General features: G+C 43.0%; 1 protein-coding gene across 12 annotated transcripts in view; it reads right to left on the bottom strand.

Annotated features, from left to right (window-relative positions):
• AKAP13 (A-kinase anchoring protein 13) overlaps positions 1-24376 on the bottom strand; it is a 374025-nt gene that overhangs the window by 43271 nt on the left and 306378 nt on the right. For all 12 annotated transcript variants that reach the window (XM_075897023.1, XM_075897024.1, XM_075897028.1 and 9 more), the window contains 3 exons: positions 20137-20179; positions 17607-17739; positions 5911-6082 (listed from right to left, as the gene is read on the bottom strand). In XM_075897023.1, the coding sequence (XP_075753138.1) occupies positions 5911-6082; positions 17607-17739; positions 20137-20179 (348 nt within the window). The remainder of the gene's footprint in view (positions 1-5910; positions 6083-17606; positions 17740-20136; positions 20180-24376) is intronic.

Raw genomic sequence — 24376 nt, 5'->3', positions numbered from 1 at the left:
GTTAAAACCAATGTAGCTTTAACCTGACGCACGCACACAAAAAATGTGACAGAACATTTGATTTCAGAAGCTTCATCTGGCCCATGTAATATTCCATGTGTTCTACAGTGAGCTAATGAACACTGTATACTACTATAATTTTGGCAGATGCTGTTGGCTACACCTGCACTGCACATCACCAGGGGTGGCAGGTAGCGTGTGTGCAGCTACACACTGCAATGAAAAGCAGGCTGTCTTCACTTGGTGTTGTGTAGCCATACTTGGCAGTGAAAGGTTATGGTGAGGAGAGGGCAGCAGGGGTGCAGGGAAAGGCTGAACCACTGCCAGTGTCTTTCCCTGCAGCTCCCCGCTCCTCTCCCCTCCATGTTGAGTCTTTCCCGTTCTGCAGCAGGAAGCTACCCAAGCTTTCTTCCACTACTTCCTGTCACCAGAGCCTTCCTTTGCTGGGGGAATCACTTCAAGGCACAGACGAGGAGGCATGACCTGGGTTAGTGGAGAGCATGTAGGGTACATATTCACATACATACATACATACTACTTGCCATAGCCATGCTTTGCCAGTTTTAATGCAATTTGTTTACACCTGTGCTAGGGAAGTTCTGTGTGCACTGTAAATGTGTCTATGTGCTGTAGTACAGACTATGGTGGGTGACCATAGCAGTGCACACCCAAATACTACACTGTAATGCCCCTGTGCAGACACTGTGGGTATAAAGTAAAACTCCCATTTGAAGAGAACTATGTTAACATGCACTTGGAACATTTTAGTTCATTCCTGCAGTGTCACACGACCCGGTAACAACGCAGCACGTTGCATGAACGGCTATTCACACTCCCGTAGTCCAACTTTTCAGGCAATATAGACTAAGGACGTTAACTAATATGTATTTAAGTAAATGTGTAACTGCTGAATTTTCAGTGGTCACACATTCACAAATGGGGGGAGGAGCGCGGAGTGGTGGGAACTTGTGCTTGCAGGGAGCTGGTCCTTAAACCAGCTCCCTGCAAGCACCAGCTCCTGCTTGCCCTTCCTTACTAGGGACGTTAAATGCCGAGTAATTGACTATTTGATTAGTCGACAGAGTGCCTCTGCCTTTGAAGAATAACAGCCGCCCTAAGGATGTTGCTACACTTCAAAAGTGAAAGTGCTGTGGGGAGCCCAGGATCAGCTGGGGACTCCCCAGCACTGACCCCGGGCTCCATGGAGCACTGCCACTTTGAAATGCCACGGGGAGCCCAGCACCAGGCAACCGGCAGCATTTCAAAGCGGCAGCACCGCAGAGAGCCCAGGGTCATCGGGGGAGTCCCCAGCTGTGATCCCAGGCTCCATGTGGCGCTGCCACTTTGAAACGCCACAAGGAGCCTGACGCTGGGCTCCCCATGGCATTTCAAAGTGGCAGCGCTGTGTGGAGCCCGGGGGTCTGGCCCCAGGCTCCACGCGGCGCTGCTGCTTTGAAGTACTCTCTCCTCTCCCCCCCCCTTTACTGCCTTGCATTTGCTTATCTGACAGTTGACCAGTTGTTCATATCCCTACTCCTCACCCCTGCTACCTCTGATAAAGAGGCATTAACGCAGGGGGCAGGTGGTTCCACAGGAGCCAATAAGTACAGGGAGCCAGCTTGAAAGCCACTTCTCATGTGTACCATCCCCTGTCTGGCCTCTCCACCTCCTGTGATGCTGCCTCTGTGAGAGGCAGTGTTTGTGTGTGGGGAGGGGGGCGGTGAGGGGGAGAAGGAAGCGGCTCTACGGACCCAGAATACAAGGAGAGCCGGATTAAAAGATGGCTCCCCACGGGCACCGGTTCCTGCCCTCTGATACAAAGGTAGCAAGTATATGGGGTGCGTGCAGTTGTTAGGATTAACGGTTAATTGTGTTAACGACTGTATGCCAACATCCCTACTATAAACAAGCCCTAAATCAACTAGGGATTACTTACACCCACTGAAGCCAAAAATAAATCACAATCACAAAACGTATGCCCAAACTATAAGGATATGTCTACATTAGCCCCCTAGTTCGAACTAGGGAGGCTAATGTAGGCATTCAAAGTTGCAAATCAAGCCCGGAATTTAAATATTCCCACGCTTCATTTGCATCTTCCCAGCCGGTCGCCATTTTTGAAATTTACAAGTCCGGACTAACCGCCCACGTCTACATGCAGCAGGGACCCGGTAGTTCAAATTAAAGCCCCTAGTTCGAACTACCCGTTAAACCTCATTCCAGGAGGAATAACAGGTAGTTCGAACTAGGGGCTTTAATTTGAACTACTGGGTCCCTGCCGCGTATAGACGCGCGCGGGCAGTTAGTCCGGACTTGTAATTTTATAATTCTATGAGTTTATGTCTACGACTCCTGGCTATAACCCATTATGCCTATTTTTCCTGAAATGTATATTTAGTCACAAAGTTTAGGTGAGAGAGATTTCACACGTGCATATGCAGGAGGAGATTTTGGCAGGCACAAAGAACAGACACACAACTCAACTTCCACAGAAAATAAATGCAAGTTGGGCACCTGAGACCCATTTGTATCTTTGTAAATCTTGCCCTTAGGTCTCTGGATGCCATGACTGACTGACTGACTGCAGAGATGCAGCTACTGTCATTGTGTAGCAGAGATGTTTTATACATTTGTTTGATAGAGATAATCATCTTACTCTTCTGTGTCTCTGTTTGTTTGGTGAGGGCAGGACCCTAGTCAATTTTCATTGTGCTCCAGAGCCTAAACTGTGTGCATGCATTTTAACTTATGAGACACGTATCCCTATCTGCACAGGTCCACAGTAGGGATTCAAAATATCGTTTTATCACTAGTATACATCACCATCAGTTAACTGGTTAAATGTTATTTTTAACTGGTTAACTGCTTAAACAGGGTGGGAAGTGGGTCACTCCAGCTTGACGGGGCTGGAGGGGCCCCCACCTGTGGCATGGTAGACCAGCTGGGATGAAGCAGCCTTCTGATGCGGGCAGGGGCTGCTCTGGGGCTGGGCTGGAGTGCCAGCGGTTAACTGTAACCAGTAAGCATCACCCAAGTAAAGGTGATGCTTACCGGTTAACCATTCACCTCCCTGGAATCTATCAACAGCAACCTTTTAAAGCAACTTAAGCTCACCAGTTAAATCAGGTGATGTTTTGTATCCTAAACACATTGGGAAGATTTAAAAAATAAGCACAGGAGGGGGAAAGGATGGATTTCAGCAGACATAATTGCTAACATTTTCCACTTCCCGGGTAGGTTAACAGGGACCAGGCTTCATACAATCCTGCTGCTGTCCCTTTTCCTCCAGGAAACTCCAAAGCTGCCTCTGACTAGAGATACAACTTGTTATTGTTCCCTTCCCTGCCCCCAAGATTTTGAGACACTGGTCATCTACTGCAGTCGAGTGTCCTTGTGCTGCCTGCCAAATGGATGAATGCTGCAGTCTGCATCCTCAAGGAGAACAGGCCATTCACAGCTTCCTATTTTGGGGCCACAACCTTTCTCCTACTGGAAAGGCAGCACATGCTGAACAGTTCTCAGATCAGCAGCCAAGCACTAGACTGAGAGCCAGTGGCCTTTGCTTCCAAGCTGGAGAGGTAAATACATGTAAATACTTTGTATTGTCTCTAAACATGAGGACAGAAATTTGCACTGATTAAATAGCAAGGGATCAACAGCATAGGGCAGCTCTCTAAATACCCTGTAGCTTTCAACTGTAAACTGAAGGAACGACTGGTTCTGGTCTTGGTTAAACTAAGTCTGACCACCTTACTGAATTACACGTGGAGCTAGAACAAAACTATCAAGCCAATTTAAAACAGAAGCCCGTATCTCCCACGTGCTGCCTATGCTCCAGTTATGTTTGGCACAATTCAATTTTTTCCCCTAAATTTGATTATTTTTTAAATCAATTTTTAGTTTTAAGAGTCCCCGCCCCAATTGTTAATAGTTTTTCTATTTGTAACTACTTTTTTTTAAAAAAACAGATGTAGGGTTGGAGTTAGGAGGATGCTAACAGCCTGAAGCAATGTCCCTGTGAAACTGGAGGACTGAAACCATTTTACGGTAAGGTACAGGGAATGATTGGGTCCTGGTGCAGAGGAAAGAGATCCCAGCTGGGACTGGAGGACAAGATGTCAGCTGCAGGGGAAGCCACCTTAGTCTATAAAGTGCTACCAAACCATTTGTTGTTTTTTTCTGTAACAGACTAACTCAGCTACCCCCTGAAGCTGTTGCTGAACAGTTACTGACCTGAGACAGCTTCCACAGTCATAGCTAGAGAGTGAGCAAGTGGGGACCATTACAGTGGAGCTGTAGTGGGCTCGCCTGGCCACTGAGAGTGGATCCCTGAGCAACATGGTGGAGGGTAGGCTGGGGTTTCAGTGGGGGAACAATGGACACCCCGCCACCCCATCAGGACCACAAGAAGGCTGCAGGGACAACAGGGCAGCTGCCTCTGCAACCAGCCTCCTCCTTGCAGTCCTGGCCAGGGGTATCTGCTTTGCCCTGTGAGGACTGTGGCTTCCCCACTACACCTGCAGGGATCATGTGCAGGACAGCTTTACTATCATGGATGCGCGCACACGTGCACCCACACACCCCTCCCCCGCCGCAGATTGTTTCCTATGTGGTAGCTTAACCCGATGTTTACCTACAGTTACCGATTAAACTCAGTGTGGTCAAGCCTCTGTACGTCACACCTACAGAGTGCTGATCACACATTCCACAACACAAATGCTTTTATACACATATGCCTCCCATCACTAATCCTCGCCATATGCAGGCATCAACTAATAGCTGTTCATACAGTGTTTCTAACATTATAGTACAATCCTGGGTGGAGACTAGATAAACCACCTGGTATTTAAAGACAGGTTTTGCAACTTGGTATTGGCCATCAATGTTTATAACCTACTCATCAAAAAAGTAAGCACATCTCAGGGACCTGGAAATTCCCCTTACCAAAAGCACCTGAATGCGTGGTATGGCATAACAATGAGTAGAGCAACTTCCCTTGCCCTTTACAGCACAGGATTTACTCAGGTCTGAAAGCTGTTTAAACATAATTGCTACACCTGGCTAAGCCTGCAAAGAAAAGCAGAAGTCCTTTCATCTGAGACAAAACCTCATGCACACATGAGAGGGAGAAAGTGTCAGTGCATTCTAATTTCATAATGTGTTGCTGTCATCGAGAATTCACTGGAATACCGAATCAGTACTTTCTGCAGCTGAAGCAGAAGGTAGGCTAGAACAGTGTTTCTCAACCAGTGGTACGAGTACCCTTATGGGTACTCGAGAGAAGTCTGGGGGGTACATCGACATAACTGAAATTTGGAGAAAACTGATTTTTTAAGTTTTCCAGCACTTTATTATTTTTGTACGTTTACACCAAAAATTGTATTGCCTGCTCAGCTACTATTAAGTTGTTTAAACAAATGTGTCCAATGGTAAAAAAATGGTGTGTCTGAAAACTGTAGGTATTGGGGGTACTTTTTTTTAAGGGGGTACTTTATAAAAAAAAAAAGGTTGAAAAACACTGGGCTAGAGAGATTTTCCCCTCCCCCGAAGTTAAAATTGAGGATGAAACAGAAATGATCCAGGCCTGCTTTCCCTACTACCCCCACAACTTATCGCAGTCCCAAGCAGTTGCGTAAAGCACCACAGTTCTGATCTGCTACATCTAAACTGACCCAGGTGACAATGCTGAACAGCATCATACATCAGCTATGAACTAGATTGAAATGGAGCCTGATTTTCACTCTTGCTATAGGAGGTGAAAGGCTGATGCATTAATCATGCCCGGTTCCCCTTCCCCCTGATCAAAATTCTCAAACTTGTGACAATAAAACAAAACAGTCACAACCACCATCCTGATTCTGGTTGACAGGCTTTCCATCCACAATGGAACACACTGAAAAAACTACTTACTTGCACAGAGGTGTGAATCCTTGTTGAAAGGTTTCATACAATGGTAACAGCTGATTGGACCTACAGTAGGGGTTGGGCTGAAGAGATGTCCATTTAACATCTTCTTGTCTTTTTCCTTCTCCTTGGAATCTTTGTCTTTCTCTTTAGTCTTCTCCTTATCTTTCTCTTTTTCCTACAAAGGGAAATAGAACAAGTAGTCTTGTGACAAATCCCTTCATGACGGTTTGCCTTTGGAGCTACGACTACATTGAGCCATACGCATGTTACCAACAGCCCATGTATCTTCACAGATTTTAGTTAGGGTAGCAAACTTCTAGCCTTCGCAGAAAGGGATTAACACTATAGATTTCCTGTGTAGTCTCTCTCTACACAGGCATTTTACTAGTACAGTAGCTCAAAAATTAGATCAATTCTCATCAAAGCATCTGTGTCTCTTCTCGTCTTTCTCTTTAGACATATGCCTTGGTTCCACCCTAAATGGCACCATGAGAAATCGCAATGTTTTCAGCACTTAGAATGGATTGTAGCAGTACTAAAATAGCATGTTTTGAGTAGGCCAAACTTTCAATGTGAAGCTAATTTTTATGGCCAATGTAAAAGGGCATTTTTAAAGGAGAAAGATGGGGTGCACTGATAGAATTCTGTTCCTAATTTTTCTCCACTAGTTTGGCCTGCCTTCTCCAATTTCATGCAATCGAACTGTAAATTATCTCCTTTTGGAAAAAAATTTTCACATACTTTATATTCATAGCACAACAGGTAGGTTGATTTACTGCACTATGGTTAAACAGGACTCCAGGTTAACCAGTACTGTCTTGTTCCCTGCATGCTGTCTTTCTTAACAGCAGAGACCAGTGAAGGCAGCTGATGGTTGCTTTGCTAACCCTAGGTGCTAAGTTCTCCATGTCTCAACAGCAGAGGAGATAAGATTGGTCAGATAGACAGATTAGCATTGAAGATTATATATAGTGTTAAAGAGGCCACTATGGTTATTCTCTGCATCAAAAATTCAGCACACACAGGCATTTGGCAAGCTGACTAGAGCAAAGCCCATCCATTCTTGTTTGTGGCCTGCGTCACTGCCACCTTCGTGGGAACTGCATATGCAGAATATAAGTAAACTATATGTGCATATATACCGGGAAAAAAATTCAACTGCTCATTGTACAATGCAACCTCATCATCTTCTCAATGATAATAATTTCTACCTCAGTGGAATATCGAGACCATCTGTTGGATTCTGTAAAGTTTTTTTGTGGATTTATAAGTTGTTAAAAAATATGTAACATGCCTTGAGTTAAACATTTTTTCTAATAGAGGTCTAAATAATCAAATAAAAGAGTCCTCCACAGGACTGAGGAACAGCAACAAAGCAGTTAATACCAGAAGAGCAAATACAAGCTCTGCAGTCACCATGAGAAGAGTGTCGAGTCTCTGATGTCACTTGCAAATAATTAGTAACGAGTATAACATCTGTGTGTCTATGAATTCAAAACTGAGTTCCTCCCTACAGGGGCTTTAAACTAACGTTCTGACTAATCTCAGTTCTGGGCCAACTGTCCCTTTCAGTATTACATCCAGGCAAAGTAAAGGCAATCCTAACTGGGGAAAACAAACCCGAAACTACCAACAGTTCCCTAAACCATCTAATGCCTAGATCTAGATTTCATTCGAACCCTGTACCCACAGATGAAAGACTTAATGTCCCATTCATAATCTGCTGAATTGTGCAAATCCAGCAGAATTCACTTCAGAAGAGTCTCAGGATTTATACTCTGCAGGGCTGCTAGCATATCAAGACCAAAAGTTTTGCTTGAATGTCAGAAACAAAGAACTCAGTCCCCCAAGGGAAGTACCTTATTCTCAGCTAGACCCTATGCCCCTGTGAACACAAACACTCCTACTAATGCTGAAAAAAGGAGATTAACTTTAAAAACTGCGAACGGAGTGCAGCTGGTATTTAAAGACAGGTTTTGCAACTTGGTAATTTTGGGGTCTGGGACGTGAATCATATTTTATGATTTTATAAATAAAGAAAAACATTTCAAAAAGAGAAGATTTCAGTTAGCCACAAGAAATACTGCCCCACATATAGTGAACAAAAAGCCAACTTTCATATGCTGGGTGTCACTGTAGTGAACACCATATAACAAAACATTGCCTTAAAATCAAATGTTCTTTTTACACTACACATTACTGAAACATCTTCCAAATAATAGCATGAAAATAGAAACCCTTTTCTTCCATACCCAAAACACATCAGCATAGTTGAAGGGAACCAGTTCATTGGGCAACCTACATAAGCATCAGATTTCAGTGTGAAACAACAAGCTTAAGTTCTTACCTCCCAATGCTTAAGTCCTACAAGTCTCACTGTTATTTCAGGTAATTCACTAAATCTATACCGTTTTATCGACATGCTTTCCCAGGGGCAGGAGGGCTGTTCTCCATGCGTATTACTCCATAGTGACAGCAAACTGATCTGTTCTGTCTGCCATGACAGACTACTGGGAGAGGAAGTCAGAATGCTTGGGCAAGGGAGAGAGGGAGGTCTCTTTGCTGCTGACTTCCTTGCAGATCACCTTAACTATTTTGCTGCTGTTTGTATCGTGTTTTCTCCTAGCTAGCTTACAAAAATCAGAGGGGCAGGGAAGACAGGAAATGAATTTTAAAAGGAAAGTGTTACTTAAATTTAACTCCAGAGCTTTAAAAGAGATTTAATTAAAAAACTCAAAACCCTATGTGATGTGTAGGGCAATTGTGAAAAGAAAATTGTATTTGGATAGAAATAGCTGCACATTAAGTATACTTCAACATTATTTAGTACTTTTGCAATACTCCGTTTATCAAAACACTTCTCATATAGATGGCTAGAGAGGCTGCTTTTGTTGTTTCTATAGCTACTGATTCTTTTTTAATTCACAGATGTTTATAACCTCCCAGTTCTTTGAAATGCCATATTGAGAAGCTGGTGGTATTTAAAATTCTCTGGATGCAAACACCTACTCTAACAGCACAGGTGAATGACAGGAGAAATTACTCACCCTGCATCTCTTAAATTTGATTTAATATTTGCTGTCATTCCCCAGAAATTCATTTTGAAAATGGGAGAATCTCTGAATGTTTTTCTTGCTGCGAGCAATATCACCCGGTAGAGATTGTGTGTATATGAGCCATTATTTGTAATTTGACTTGAATGGAGTTACTTCTATATAAAACTGAAGTAATATGATGTTGTATATTAGAGACAGTGGTAAAATTACCCATTTATTTATTTCCCCTTCCATGTTTATTTTTTCTCGTGCCTGTATGTCTTCTTTGCATTGTTATTAAGATATATAGAGATCGTGGTCTTCTTCAGAAATTTTATATTTACAACTAATCTTAGAAAACTGTATTATCAAAAACCACATTCTGAGCAGAGCAAAATCTGTTAGGAACGTCTGCATATGTTTATGCCTCTTGCTCTACTAGAAACAGTTAGAAAAAAAAAACCCCACCAAATCTTCCTGTTCCACTTCCTCTTTCAAGAGTTGTTTTTTTCTTGCATGTTTTAATCTAAAACACTGTTCTTCTCTGCGACGATCCTGTGCTCCTAGGAACTTTCTCAGGCATACCATTTAAAAGTGCAATAACTAGCACAAAAAATAACTAAGAAAGAAGAAACAAAGGAGGGAACTTGACTTGCATGTCACTCTGCATTGCCACTTAGTAAAAGTATCAAAACTGCTAGCTGTTGTTAATTTACAAAAAACAAACTAAGTTTACCTTCTTCTTGGAGGGCACTCTTGATTTATCAGAAATTTTTAAAATAATAAAAAGTCAGATGTGGCAGTCTCTATGACTTTTGTTTTAACAGACAAAGGTACAAGAAGTATTGCAGTGTGCATTCTCTACATACTGTCTTATCCCTCATCCTAACAAATTCTTAAAATCTTTCTCTCTATACACCTCTGATCTGCCATGAACTATCAGTTCTTGCCTTATGGCCAGGACTATTAGAAAATTCCCTAACTGCACATGTTATTTCACAAATTCTCACAAGTGGCTTGCAAGAAGAGTTCTACAGAAATGCATTCTCTCACATTGCACTCTGCACTGGGGGGCAGGGATTGTTGCCATATTATTTTGAACTTCCCATGATTAGATGTGGCTCTGAGGTTGTCAATGACCACAGCGGGTATCCTGTAGACAGAGATCAACAAAAGGGAACTGGTTTCCCTTGCGTAAGGCTTAAAAGGTGTCACAATCTCCAGATGATGCACCAGAGATGACTCCACTTTTGTACATTTATTGTATTACCACATAAAGACTTATGTTAAATTTGTAAAATCAAGCACTCAGAAACTAGGGAATGAGAGAATTAAAGCAGTCTATGCTGCTTTATTTGGGCTCCATTGTGCATATACATTATGATATAGTCTTCTTATATATCATATACTATACTGTTTCCCAGAGAACTCTTTGCTGCACAGGATGGATGATGCACATTGAACAAGCTGTTATTCAATATTTTGCTTTATCCCCCATTGGTCAGTGTGTGGTCCCACACCTCATTTACGGTACTTTATTAAAAAGCTGCACTGAATGAAGAATTATGAATTTCCTTTTTAGTTTTTGAACGGCACTCATGACAGTACCTGAGTGCTTCACAAACATTAATCATTTTATTTTCACAGCACTTTACAAGGTGATGTGGTATTATGCTTCTTATTTTACACACAGGAACAGAAGCACAGACAGGTTGAAGTAGATTTCACTACTTTTGGGTGTCCACTCTGACATAGCTACAGCCTGATTTTTCAGAGTAGTTAGTATTCTATAGCAAGTGATATGTTTGATGCACAGTTCCCAGTCATTTCAGCTGCACTTGAAGAGCTCAGCACTTTTGCAAATTACAGCCTAGGCCCTAGGGTTTCAAGATAGGCATCCAGTTAATGAGGAACACATTGAGTAGCTGCCTGTGTAAAGTTTGGTTTAAGTGACAAGTCCAGCCTCCTGTAGGAACTCTGGTAGAGGCAAGGAGAGAGGCCAAATTCTCCAAGACAGCATTCAATTGCCTTAACCATGAGCCTCTTTTTTTCTCCTCCTGCGTCATTTTACCACACACTTTCCAGTTCTTGCAACATGAGACAAGGATCCTACAGTCAACGTTCTCACTCACTATAAAACCATAATTCATCCCTAGAGCACACTCTATACGTAGAATAGTGCTAGAATCCTATGGTAAAAATAGTACTTGATCCTGTTATTAAAGAACATAAGAATGGCCATACTGGGTCAGACCAAAGGTCCATCTAGCCCAGTATCCTGTCTGCTGACAGTAGCCAATGCCATTTATCCCAGAGGGAATGAACAGAACAGGTAATAATCAAGTGATCCCTCCCCTGTCACCCATTTCCAGCCTCTGACGAACAGAGTTAGGGACACCATTTAATCCCAATGCATGCACACAAGGGAACTGAATTAAGGTGCACATGCAATCTTAATTCTGGCATCCTTAACTGTTGAATACTTGACGCAGCAACCTTAACGTTTTTCAATGTCATTTTTCATGTGCCATTCGCTATGTATTTAATAAAAGCAAATAGGAAAAATAAAAATCCCATCAAATGGAACCAAACTGACACTTAGCACAGATCTAATTGAACTAATTAATGGGGTAACTGATAAAAGTAGAACGTCGTCATCATCTATGAGAACCAGATGGTAGAGACGGGATATGGCGGTTACTCATCTCCTCGTAACGGTTGTTCTTTGAGACGCGCTACTCAGATCCATTCCAGTCAGGTGCACGTGCGACACAGGCACAGTCACTAGAAAGGTTTTCCGCTAGTAGCACCCCTTGGGTTGGCTGTGGAGGATCCTGGAGTGCTCTGTGGCGCTCAATAGCTGACCCTGCTGACCTGGTGCCTTTTCAGTTCCTTCTTGCCAGCTATTCTGACAGAGGGGAAGATGGTGGGTCAGGAATGGATGTGAGCAGCACAACTCGAAGAACAGTTATGAGAAAGTGAGCAACCGTTTTTTCTTCTTTGGAGCGATTGCTATATCAATTCCAGATAGGGGACTTCCAAGCCCTAACACGGAGTTGGAGTTGAACCTGTGGAACAACAGACTGGGGCACTGCTCTGTCAAGGCCACATCATCTCTAGCATATGGGGTAATGGTGTAGCGAGCAGCCAAGGTGTGCACCAAGGACCACATCCCCACCCTGCAGATCTGTTGAACTGGCACCTGGGACAGGAGCACCATTGATGAGGGCTGCGCTTTTGTGGAACGAGTCGTTAGAGCAGGACTAGAACTCTGGCTAATTCCTAGCAGCGGCAGGTGCAAGAGGTAATCCATGACGAGATCCTCTGTGACGAGACCAGGAGAACTTTCATATGGTTTGCCACTGCCACAAATAGCTGGTTCATGCATCCGTTACCAGGGTGAGGGAGGCTGGGGCCTGTAGACAGATACCCCTTTGCACACCTCCTGCTGATTGAACCACTAGTCAAAAGTCTGGCTGACTGGCATGGTGACCATTGAATCCAGGCTGTCATATCCTGGGTGAGAAGCTGAAGCAAGCCAGGCCTGTAGCAATCTGAGTCACATCCTGGTTGTTGCACCATGTACTTGAAAGACACCATATGGCCAAGTAGCCTCATACAGCCCCTTGCGATGGTGGTGGGTACTATCTACAGCTGTGCATAATGCCCATGATTCTCTGAAACTGGGCCTCTAGCAGGACTGCCATAACCCAAGTCAAGTCCAACACTGTCCCAATAAACACTGTTCTTTGAGTTGGTATCAGGGTTGACTTACTCTCATTGAGGAGGAAGGCGATTTGTCAAAGGTGGATTTCACAAGTGAAATATGCAGTTCCACCTCGTAGTGGTCAATTGCGGAACACCCCCCGAAGCAGCCAGTCGTTGAGGTACAACCGACGTTCACTTGATGAACACTCGGGGGGGCTGCTGACAGGGAAAAGGGGACGACAGTGAACTGACTCCACAAACCTGAGGAAGCCTCTGTGTGCTGGACATATGGATATGTGAAAGTACGTGCCCTTGATGATGACATACCAGTCTCCTGGACCCAGAGATGGAACGATGGCATTCAGGGAAACCATGCAAAACTTCAGCTTCTTCATGAAGTGACTAAAGCCTCGCAGGTTGAGAATGGGTCTTAGACTCCCTTTGGCTTTAGGGATTAGGAAACAGGGGGAATGGAACCTTTTGCCTCTTAGCTCCTGAGGAATTTCCTCCATTGCTCCTGTGGCGAGGAACATATGCACCTACTGGATAAGGAGTTGCTTGTCAGGAAGGTCCCTAAAGTGAGAGGGGGAGAATGGGGTGGGAGGCAGGGAAGGAGCAGAACTGGAGAGAATAGCCAACCGTTACTCTACGAAGGACCCGGCGGTCCAATGTTATTTGGGACTGCACTGTAGAAGTGGGACAGGTGACTGACAACAGGCATGAGAATCCAGTCCATGTTCTGGTACAACATCCCCAAGTGCACCAAGTACATCAAAAGGCCTTCTTGGAACCCAAGGAGATGTGCACCTGGCCCTGAGAGGACAAGGGCTGAGACAGCTTGTGCCTGCCATTACTAATGTGCTTCATAGAATAGTTCTGTCTCGGACATGGCCAGTAGGAGCACTGGAAAAGCAGGGGTTTAACATGTTTCCGCTGAGTAGCTGGGGTGGGTACCACAAGCGACTACAATGTAGCCCTTGAATCTTTTAGGCTATGCAACCTGAAGTCAGTTTGCTCTGAAATAGCCCTGTCCTGTCAAAGGGCAGGTCCTGGAGAGCCTGCTGACTAGAGGTCTGCACCTTTTAACCTCTCCTCATGGCTATGCCAGAGAACAACTGAGTCTTCCTTGCCCTCCTCACCAGTCGCCCGAAGCTCCTCCCTGTACTCCCAGGGTAACTACTCACTCAATTTTAACACTGCATTCCAGGAGGTGAAACTGTCTGCTCAGGACTGTGTGCTAGTTAGCAATCCTGAGTTGCAAGCCCAGCATGGAATAGACCTTCCTGCCAAAAAGACTGAGTTTTTTTAGAGCCCTTGGACTTAGGAGTGGGTCCTTGTTTTCCCGTCTCTCACGTTTCACGGGGAGTAGCAGCACTGAGACTGCTCTCGGAGTCATGGTGTTGCTTCTGTTGCAGATGCCGAAGCACTGTGCACTAATTAACTCAGTGCTGGGTTTTGCTGCACTGAGGCATGTTGTGGTTCCACAGCTGCCTCTATAATGAGCTGCTTTAAACTGAAATCCTGCTCCTTATTTGTTCTGGGATCAAACCTTTTACAATCCTGTACCTTTTGGCTTGGTGTGCCTTGCCCAGACACTTTAAACAAGAGTTGTGGAGGTTGCCTGTTGGTATGGGCTTGTTCCAGGACTTGCATGGTTTGAACCTTTGGGACTTAGGCATGGCCTGAGTCCCAAAGGGGACTAAGATATTGGAATGAAGGGGAAACCCCTGACTCTCAACAGCTAACGCTAATAACTACTAAAACTAATTTTAAAATTTTATTAAAGCTAATATTAAAAATTTGCATAATACACAGGTTAAGAGAAGAGCGTGTCTGTACATCTGTCATGTATCAGAGGGGTAGCCATGTTAGTCTGAATCTGCAAAAGCGGCAAGTCCTGTGGCACCTCATAGACTAACTGAAGTGTAGAAGCATAAGCTTTCGTGGGCAAAGACCCACTTCGTCAGATGCATGAGTTAGCAATTTGTACATCTGAGTATAGCGTTTAGATTAAAACAAACTTTGTATGTTTGGGTAAAGTCAAAGAAATAAATCAACAATAACCCAAATTTAGAGGTCTAAATTTAACAATACAGTTTAGATATTAGCATTCAAGTATTCGGGTACACAACTTATGAAAAGTTAGATAGAGCATTGGTTGGTGAAAGCAAATACATCAATGAGCTGAGACTGTTCCTCAGGGATTGAGAATTTAGGGCAAGTTGCCTATTAGAAAATATAGTCCATAAGGAATGTATTTGAGTTACTTTCCCAACTATGCATCTCATCGGCACTCCAGCTCATCCCTCCTGCCTTTTTACAACTTAACTGAACGACTAAGGAAGTGAGGGGAACTCGTTAAGCAAGCCACAACAGTTCCAACGACTGTCACTGGTGGTAAGAAGGACCTGAGGAGGCACCAGATCAGCAGAATCATACACTGAGCACCATAGATGCGCCACTCCAGGGTGTTCCACAGCCAACCCCACGGGAAATGCTACGGAAAAAACTTCTGAACTGTGCATGTGATGCCCACACTCCTAACTGGAATCAATATGAGCAATCACCCTAAGAAGAAGGAACATTGACTTTGCCAGTGGGTTTCACAGCTATTTGACAGCAGTGGAATGGACACTCATGAATGCGAGGGTTACGTTTCAGGTGAGATTGAGTGTGCTCTAGTTGTCATAGACCTTTCTGCCCCTGTAGCTCTCCACCCCCACAAACTTGGCACTTTTTGCACCATCCCTTTCCCAATCCTGTGTTTTCTCCTCTGTACTCCCATACTCATTCTCATCTGATCTCATCTCCTGAGCTCATCCTTGCACAGCCAGTCCATATCTGTGTACCATTTCTTCATCCAGATGGCTCCCAGTGTCAGTCTTTGTCCAGCTAGTGCCAATCTTCCCCATCCAGTTTTCCCCCCAAGTTTTCCAGTTTCTTTGCCCAGACAGTCCCAGTTCTGCTCCTCATCCGATCTCTCTCTCCAAACCCACTAACTGCCAATCTCTTTGACCAGTTAGTACCAGCTTCTCCCAAGCTCCTAGTCTGATGCAAGTTCCCTGCCCTTCCACTTACCTCTCCCCACAAGGCTTCTTGTCCTAATCTGCTCCTTTTGCCCTCGAGATATTGCTCTTGCTCCCTCAGCAATTGAATCGGGGTGCTTCCTTCTTTAAGCCGTGTGGTCCCAGCAGTGAAAACACAAGCAAGAAAGTCTCCCTGCTCTTATTTCCAGGGTCTGTCCTCAATCTAGGACCAACTGCAGCAAAAGTCTGGCTTGCCCTTCTGCAGTCTTTGTACTGTAGCATTCTCAGTGCAGATGGAATCTTCGCTGAAATTAGCTGTCAAATACTATCACGCCCCTTTTGAGCACATGCAAATTGATCATCTTCAAAAGCTTTGCTTGCCATAATATGGGCATTTATTCCCCCACAAGAAAATCAAGAGATAATATTCCTGACACAAAGGCAATCTTTGCTCCAAAGCATGGAGATGCTGAAGCTTGTCAATGAACCAGCTTTAAGAATGTTTTCAACATGGGCAAAGCAAAGTATTTCCCCTAATCTTGTTCTTGTAAAAGACTGCACTGTATTTCTGAAATGTAAAAAATTCCAAATGAGGGGAGAGACCCCTCAACAAACAAACAAACAACCCCCTCCCTGCATACACACAGGGCAGGCACTCAACACAGGATTTCAATGCAATCAGTTCTAGTTTGGCAAAGTTATTAGCAAGTGACAACAGGATCTTAATAATGGGAAGTGCCAGTCAAGCTTACGTATATGTGGTGCTACCAGCACCATCTCTAATAGTTTTACTTTTTTGCCAACTATAGCACATTCTTTGTCACTGTTTATTAATCACATGCAAGTTGTGACAAGGTCTCTAGTATTATTAAAGATCCATGTCCTCCTCAAGATCAGAGGAGACCTAAAGAACGTGAAGTTCTGTTTTGCCTGAACTGAAAATACATCAGCACACTTGTATAGCAAGAGTCATTGCTGGCTACAGAGATTCAAATTTAAAGGCGCCCATGAAAGTTACATACTTTCAACTAAACCTTCACCCAACCCCCCAGAAAATGCAAAAAATATAATTGTAAAAACTTCCTTCAGTCAATAATAAGGGAGAAATTATTCTTATTCATGAAGCAGTATGTTTTTAAAACAAAAAGACTTTGGGGAATATTTCAGACAGTTGAGCTATGACATTGGCTGAATGTCAATGACACTGGCTCAACATAATGTCTGAGGTAGAATCTGATGGTACCAGCACCCCCACTGAAAGCAAAGGCATATGCATTAATGTAATTTTACACATACCCTTCTTCTCTTGCTATTTTGTATTGATTGTTTCAGTTTGCTTTTACAGTGATTTCACCCATGCGACTGAATGTTTTAATAGGGCAACAGCCCTGCATTGGCAGGAGCACAGAATAAACAGGAAAAAAAAGGCCTTTCCCGCCTCTAATGTGTGTGATTCTGTTCAAGAGGAAGCTATTTTGTTATATTTCTAGCACAAGAATACATCAAACAATCTAAGGAAATCAATTCCCAAGTTCCTCAGAGGCTGTTATAGACATGACAAAGATTTTGAAGTATTTGCAATATCTTGAAAGAGTGTCTTTCAGAATGAGTCCATTGCCTTTTACCAGAAGTACCTTGTTTTATCAGAATAAGCATCATTTCCAGATATCAGATTTACATTTGCTTTCATTACATTTATGTCTCTGTGTTACTCATTTTCTAGGCCACATCTTAATAATTTGGTAGTAATCCCGGGTGCTCACTATATTAGGCTGACCACATTACTTTGAGACCTGACAGGATCCATTCAGGAGCTCACAACAGTATACTAAAGAAGTCTTATTCACAGAGAGGTGAACATCAGACACAGGCACTAGCATAAAAAAAAACTATGCTTAATTATATCTGCTGGGTACCAGCTGCCACTTACTTTGCTCTTCTTGCTGCTGGACATTTTATTCCTGAGGTAGCTGAAGGTGCGACTGACTTTTGTTCCACTTTTCCCTTCTAAATCTTTCCTGGAGGGGCTGGGAGGCAGAACATTGCCACTCTCTTCAGACACACTAAAAGCAAAAGACAGAGACTCTGGGTTTTCTTCTTTTAATTCCCCCTGCCGGAGATCATATAGAACAGGGGAAAAGACTCTGAAAGAAACACTTTTTTTGTTTGTTAAGAGCAAATGTATTTTTTCATCCAGCTATTGCAACTAACCCACAGATTCATTGGCCAGTTTAATTTGTATATGAAATACAAGCAGCTGAAAAGAAAGCACTCATTAGCCACTTAGTCACATGTTACAGGAATCTGTTCCTTTGGCAATATTTCTGTATTTCAATGTCTCAAGTGATGACATTGTGCCCTCTGCTGCTTTACTGGAGAAACAGATTTTCATTAACACAATAGTCAGCAATTTCCTATGGTGTATGGCTAAACATATTCACTCAATCTTAATTTACTGGCCTAAACCACCAACGTCCCTCACAACCCACACAAGCAGTGAAATCTACAGTGAAGTCTCCACAGGGAAACACAATATCTATAATGTACCCCCATTATTTCCAATACAATTTAATTAGAGATTTGGTTAAAAAAATATTTTTCAAGACTCCTAACTTTTCCTGATCTCTTAAAACCGAGCAAATAGGACTCCATTAATGTTTATTTGTTAATCTATAGGTTCATTTTAGAGATGTTAAATATTGGTTAACTCAATAGTCAATTAACCACATGAATTTTTATCAGTCAACTATTCTATAGTCCCCGAAGGAGGAACTGGCAGCCAGTGCACTCTGGCCCCACTCCTGGGGAGCTCCCTGCCACCTTGTGCTGCTGCCTCTGCATCAGAGGCAGCAGCGTGGGGTGCCCGTCGGGAGCTGTTCCGCGAGGGGAGCCAATTTAAAAACCAGCTCCTCTCGCAGACTGGCTGCCTACCACCCCTGCACTGTTGCCTTTGATACAGACGCAGCACCAGGGGATGGCAGCAGCCCCAGTCCAGGGGGAAGAGGAATCTGAGCTCCCAGACCCAGCGTGAGCCAAAATTGAGCCGGGCTGCATGCGTGCTTGGCTCCTAATAACTTTAAATACAGAGCAACAGCACGGATAGGTCCCAGACCTGGTGCAAGCTGGGACTGAGCCAGGCTGCTGGCCAGCCTGCTAAAAAATTTACTGGCAGGGGTAGGGAGGAAATGCATGTAGTCTATAATATTAACCTATAAACTTTTGCTTATTGGTTAATCAACTATACTATTACATCCCTAGTTCATTCCATACCAAACTTTGAGCTATCAATTTCAGAAGGGGCTGGTGAAATGGGGAGAAAAAGCCAAAAGAAAAGCCATATTTTGTCAGTGATAGTGGACAAACCAATTGTCTGCCACTCAGCAAATAGATATGAGAGAGATTTCAGAAGATAACAGACTGCTGTGCACTAAAGAACATTTTACAAGGCTGCTATACTGTAAGCTTAGTGGTGTAAGAGCTATTTCTTTGTTATATCTATATAGTGCCTAGTACAATGCAGTCTGGGTCCTTCACTGTGGCTCCTAAGTGCTACCACAGTACAAATAAAGAAGAGCATTTTTATTATGCTATGGAAATAGGAAGCACTAGATCCTATAAAAACATGTACCATTTCCTGTCCAAATCCCCAGCATGCACTGTAAGAATTAAGTTCCTCAGGGGACAACTAAAATACCTCTTCCCCTTAATTTGTTCACTTCCTGACTTCCAAAAGGGAAGGAAATGCTGTAGGGACGTACATAAAAGAGGCATATTCCATATAAAATGCACAATCTTTCCCAGACATGCAAAATACAAAAGTGAAACAATCAGCTGAAGAAATCAAAGGGAGAGGAAAACAGCAAGTAAGATGCTGAAGAGCCTCCTCGCAAATCAGACATTCCTGAAATGTCAGGGGAAGTAGCACAAAGTATGAAACAGTGATCAAAGACCCAGCCACAAATGATACCTTGCCCCATGCAGAAAGGGGCTATTAAAGCAAGCATCCAGTCAGAACAAATGACCTCTCCTTACAGCCATGCAAGGATGAATAAAGTATATATAAAAACCATGGGAATCTCTGGCACCATAAAAAGACATACAAAAGGAAAGGAAAATAGTGAGAATAGCATTTGGATCTTGCATAACTATGTTGATTAATAATAAAATAATATTCTAAACTTTTATTATTTATAAATAAACATTAAATATCCACAATTACCACTGTTCAGGAAAAGGCTGTTGGGAGGATGGACATCTCCAAAGTGATCATTTTAAAAAGTGTTTTTGATTCTAAACTATTTTTCAATGCACAGAAATATTAGCCTGGTTCTCAGAGGTCTGCACACTAGCAGATCCCATTCAAGTCAATAGGGGCTACGACCAGTCAATACCTCTAAAAAACCAAATCTATATTTTGGACATTTCAATAGAGAAAAGATCAGATCATCCCAGTACTGTACCTCTGAGACAATGAGCTACTGGTGCTGTTGAACAATCGTGTGCCTGGAAAAGATGAAAAGAAAATATTAGACTGTGAAGTCAGCCACAGTAGTGCTGAAAATACAACTCCTAGATTCAGGTAGTTTACAAAAAAGAGGGGACTGCTTAGAAATTAAGGATTCAGATACGATTTTTCATGTGCACAAGGGAAAGAATGTTCGTCACAGCCCGTGGGATTCCAAGTTAGTGATAGAAGCGGATAAAGAGTTAGGTTGCTTAGCAGTTTTATCATACACCAGCTGTAAGACAAAGGATGTAAAGCCATGATTTTCACTGGTACATTAAGGGTGCACAATTCCAAACTGCTAATTAAGTTACAATAGGTGAAAATGAGATACTTTGCCTCAGTGCTTTTATTTATGCTTCATCAGAATGAACCTATTGTAAGATATGCCCTTGTTTCAGGTACAAAGCAGAATTCTCTGTGATAAAATTATAGTTAATTTGTTCATCACACCCCTTAAGCATGTCATAAAAGAATAAAGGAAACAAGAGAAACCTTATTAATTTTTCCATTGAAATGTCTAGAGAGGCAGAACTTGGTCGCACAAAATTGTGGTTTAGGAAAAAATGATGTATACCATGCCACTGAAGTCCTCCAGTGACACAAATTCCCCTTGTTCACCAAGAAACCCACCTACAGCAGCTCCTTGGAGAAAATTATATAGGTGATGCTAGATGTTATTAAATAGTTGCTTAGTATTTGGGAGTGTTGAAATAAATCAATTCATATGAAAAAAATGCTTGATTCTTCCCTCAGAAACTATGTATGGCAGGATTCTAAAGGACCCCTTTAAAGTATTTTCAAACATGCTAGAAAGAAGCAATCTACGTAGCTGGCCTTATTATGAGAATTTTGTAATTTTAACAGCAACAATGGTACTTTGGCTTCAAACACTGTTAACAGAAGTTAGAACTAAGAGCTAATGCAAAGAAACTTCACACTCGGCATCTGAAGCAAAGGGCAGGTCAGTACCAAGAGGCTATAGGCTAATTAAAGCATCACATTTATTCAGGATTGTCCCATCCCCACTTATTAAATAAAATAAAGTAATATAGCCTTTACTACTGACTACAGTTTCTAAAATAGCATGAGAGCAGACTATTTTTTTATCTTTAATTCTTGGATATTTATTAATTAAATAGTGGCCTAAGTTTGTCCCCAATCCTGGTTTAGTTTTGTGTGTCCCTGTTGACCCTTTAGTTGACTCCAAGTCTGGAAGTCAGACAGTGTAATTATATTTGTTTGGTCACACTTCAAATCATTTGCCATCTCTCTCAGGTTTTTGAAGAGTGTCCATTACCTGAGTATCTAAGTGCTGAATGAGTAACTTAAAGGCTCAAACTCTTATCCATTGAACTTCAATGCAGGCTCTCCACATCAACTTCCATTTGCTCTTCAACATAGGTTAAGCCTCTTTGTTGGCTCACTCTATATTTAACAATCATCTTCCTTGACTGAATTTAAACATTCCATATAAAACTTATGCAGTATTTTAACATCCAACACCATCACCAGACTAAGTGGGATGAAGAAGCATTTAATCAAGAGTTACAATAATTTATTTTTCATGATCCAGTTTTCAACATCTCTGAGAAATCCTGACATGCATAGCATTTCAACTATGCAGTTGTATTGTAAGACAATAACTTTACTTTGAACAGAATCATCGATAGTGATGTGCAACCAATCCAGATGAAATAAGCACCCATCCAAATTCTGAATTCAACTGCTTTTTACCAAACCTAAAACTAAACTATTTTTCAAAAAGGACTGCATGACCAGCATGCAGATACCTGTTACTTAAGGAGGACAAACAATTCCAAAAGCCTGCTTACAACCAACTAACCTTTCTGTAAAACTTACAGATCAGCTCAGGTAATAATTTACCTGTCCGAAATCTGCAACTCATAAAAAAAAAAACCAATCTAAGTACACGATTGTGTCAAATTAATTGTAGCTCGTTCCGAAGGAAAGAAGGGTATGGAGAGGTTAGAAGAAGAAAATTAAAATGCACATTAGATATGTAAGCAAATACATCCATCTCTTCTGTCAGCAATGAGCTCTGGAAAGGTGGAAAAAATACATCCATTCCAGAGTTATTGTATCTAAAAATACCTTTGGCTAAAGAAACGTTTATATAAAGCCATCACAGAACTGTTTGAATGAGAGGGATTACAGCAAACACCAAGGACATAGGAGACTGAACTCAGTGACCTGTTATTATGTGCAATTCCATCATATAATCAGATTAAAAATGTGTTAAGTTCCATCTTCAAAGCAGCGGCACTTTGCCCCATGCTCCTGCTGTTCCAAAGCCTAACACCTCTGATGGTTCGAAGCCTTCTCATATCCAGCTAAACTTATTTCATGGCCAATTTATGCCCTTTTACTCTTGTTTAAGATATTGTCCTTTATCTTAAATTGCTTTTCACCACTCTTCAGTATTTCCCCCCATTGTATTCAGAGAAAGCAATCATATCTCTTTCAGCCTTTGTTTTGCTAGGCTAAACAAGCCAATATCTTGTTAGTCTTGTCTTGTAAGATTGACACTCCATTCCCCCGATCACCTTAGTAGCCCTTTTCTCTGCTCCTGTTCCAGTCTGAATTCATGATTCATAAACATGATAACCAGAACTGTACACAGTATTGCAGGTGAGCACTTCCATATCTCTACTGGAAATATCACTTGCTACATCCTGGGATCGAGTTCATTTTTTCTATGGCTGAATGACATTAGCGGCTCACAGTTATTGTACAGTTAATAAATACAACCAGCTCTTTCTCCTCTCTTATTTCCAACTGATGAGGCCCCAGTTTATGGAACTGGAGGTATTTAAGAACAGGGTGGACAGACATCTATCCGGGATGATCTAGACCAGGGGTGGGCAAAAGGGCCTCCATGGACCAATCCGACCTGCCAAGCGGGTGGATCCGGCCCGCAGAGGCCCTGCTGCACCCCTTCCCCCAGACCAATTAGGATCTGGGGGCGGGAGAGCACCCAAAGCCTTTTCTTCTTTGCCTCTGGCCTGCTTGCAAAGCCTCCTCCCACCCTGCCAGGAACACGTGGTGCTTTGAAGCACCATGTGCTACTTGCAGCATGGGGGGGAAGGGGAAGAGCGAAGGAGGCTTCACGTGCTCCCCCACCCCCAGGCCAATCCGGGCCTAACAGCGGGGGAACTGCATGAAACTGCTTTCACCCTGCCCCAGCCCTGTGAGGAGCCCGCGGCACTTCGAAGTGCCACATGCTCCTCACAGGACGGGAGGAGGCTTCCCGCGCCCCCCCGGCCCCAGGCCCTGATTGGCCTGGGCTAGGAGAGCGTGCCAAGCCTCTTTCCTGGGTGCCTAGTGAGAAGGAGGGACAAAGGGGCCCAGACCAATCATGATCTGGGGTGGGGAAGCCCTGCTCCTTCCCGTGTAGGCCCTGCCCCTTCCTGTTTAGGCCACGCCCCTTCCGGGGTGGCCCAGAGCTATTTTAAAAATTTTTGAAGTGGCCCCCGGGCAAAAATTATTGCCCACCCCTAACCTACACAGTGTTTGGTCCTGCAGTGAGGGCAGGGAACTGGACTTGATAACCTCTCAAGGCTCCTTCCAGTTCTAGGATTTTAGGATTCTATGTTCTAGGGCAGTAATAAACTCAATGTTTAAAGCTCACTGGTCACAACGGGATGGTTGAGGAAAAGATCATAACACAAGCTGGACTATTCTGATTTAAAATGGTCCTTCTGCGCTCTGGCAAGATGATTTATTTTATTTTAAAGTCTGACTGGGGGGAAGTCCCTTTTACTGTAAAGAGTGGGTACGGCATAACAAAACCCCCAGATCAATCAAAAATCAAAATCATCACATGAACATCTTTGTTCTGCAGGAGGAAAAACCCTGAAAGTGTGCTCTCAACCAGACAATCTGAACTCAGATTTTAAAAACCCCAAGCTAGAGCGTGTTTGGCTCAGAGGGTATACTTTTAATTTACTGGACAACTGGGGAAGCGGTGACATTCTAATCTGAGTCAATGCTCAGACTGCAAATGACCCTAATGGGTACACTCTCACTCATGCGGATTATGAGCATTCAGATCCACACACATGATTTGGGGTCCCATCTCTACTGATAATCCCAGGTTGCTGGAATAGCCACAATGGTATCTTCCATGCCCATAGCAGTAGATACAACACATTCACTGACCTGATAAAAATCAA

Source organism: Pelodiscus sinensis, chromosome 14, assembly GCF_049634645.1.
Source record: "Pelodiscus sinensis isolate JC-2024 chromosome 14, ASM4963464v1, whole genome shotgun sequence".
Classification (NCBI taxonomy): domain Eukaryota; kingdom Metazoa; phylum Chordata; order Testudines; family Trionychidae; genus Pelodiscus; species Pelodiscus sinensis.
This window is presented reverse-complemented; position numbering and strand designations above follow the sequence as displayed.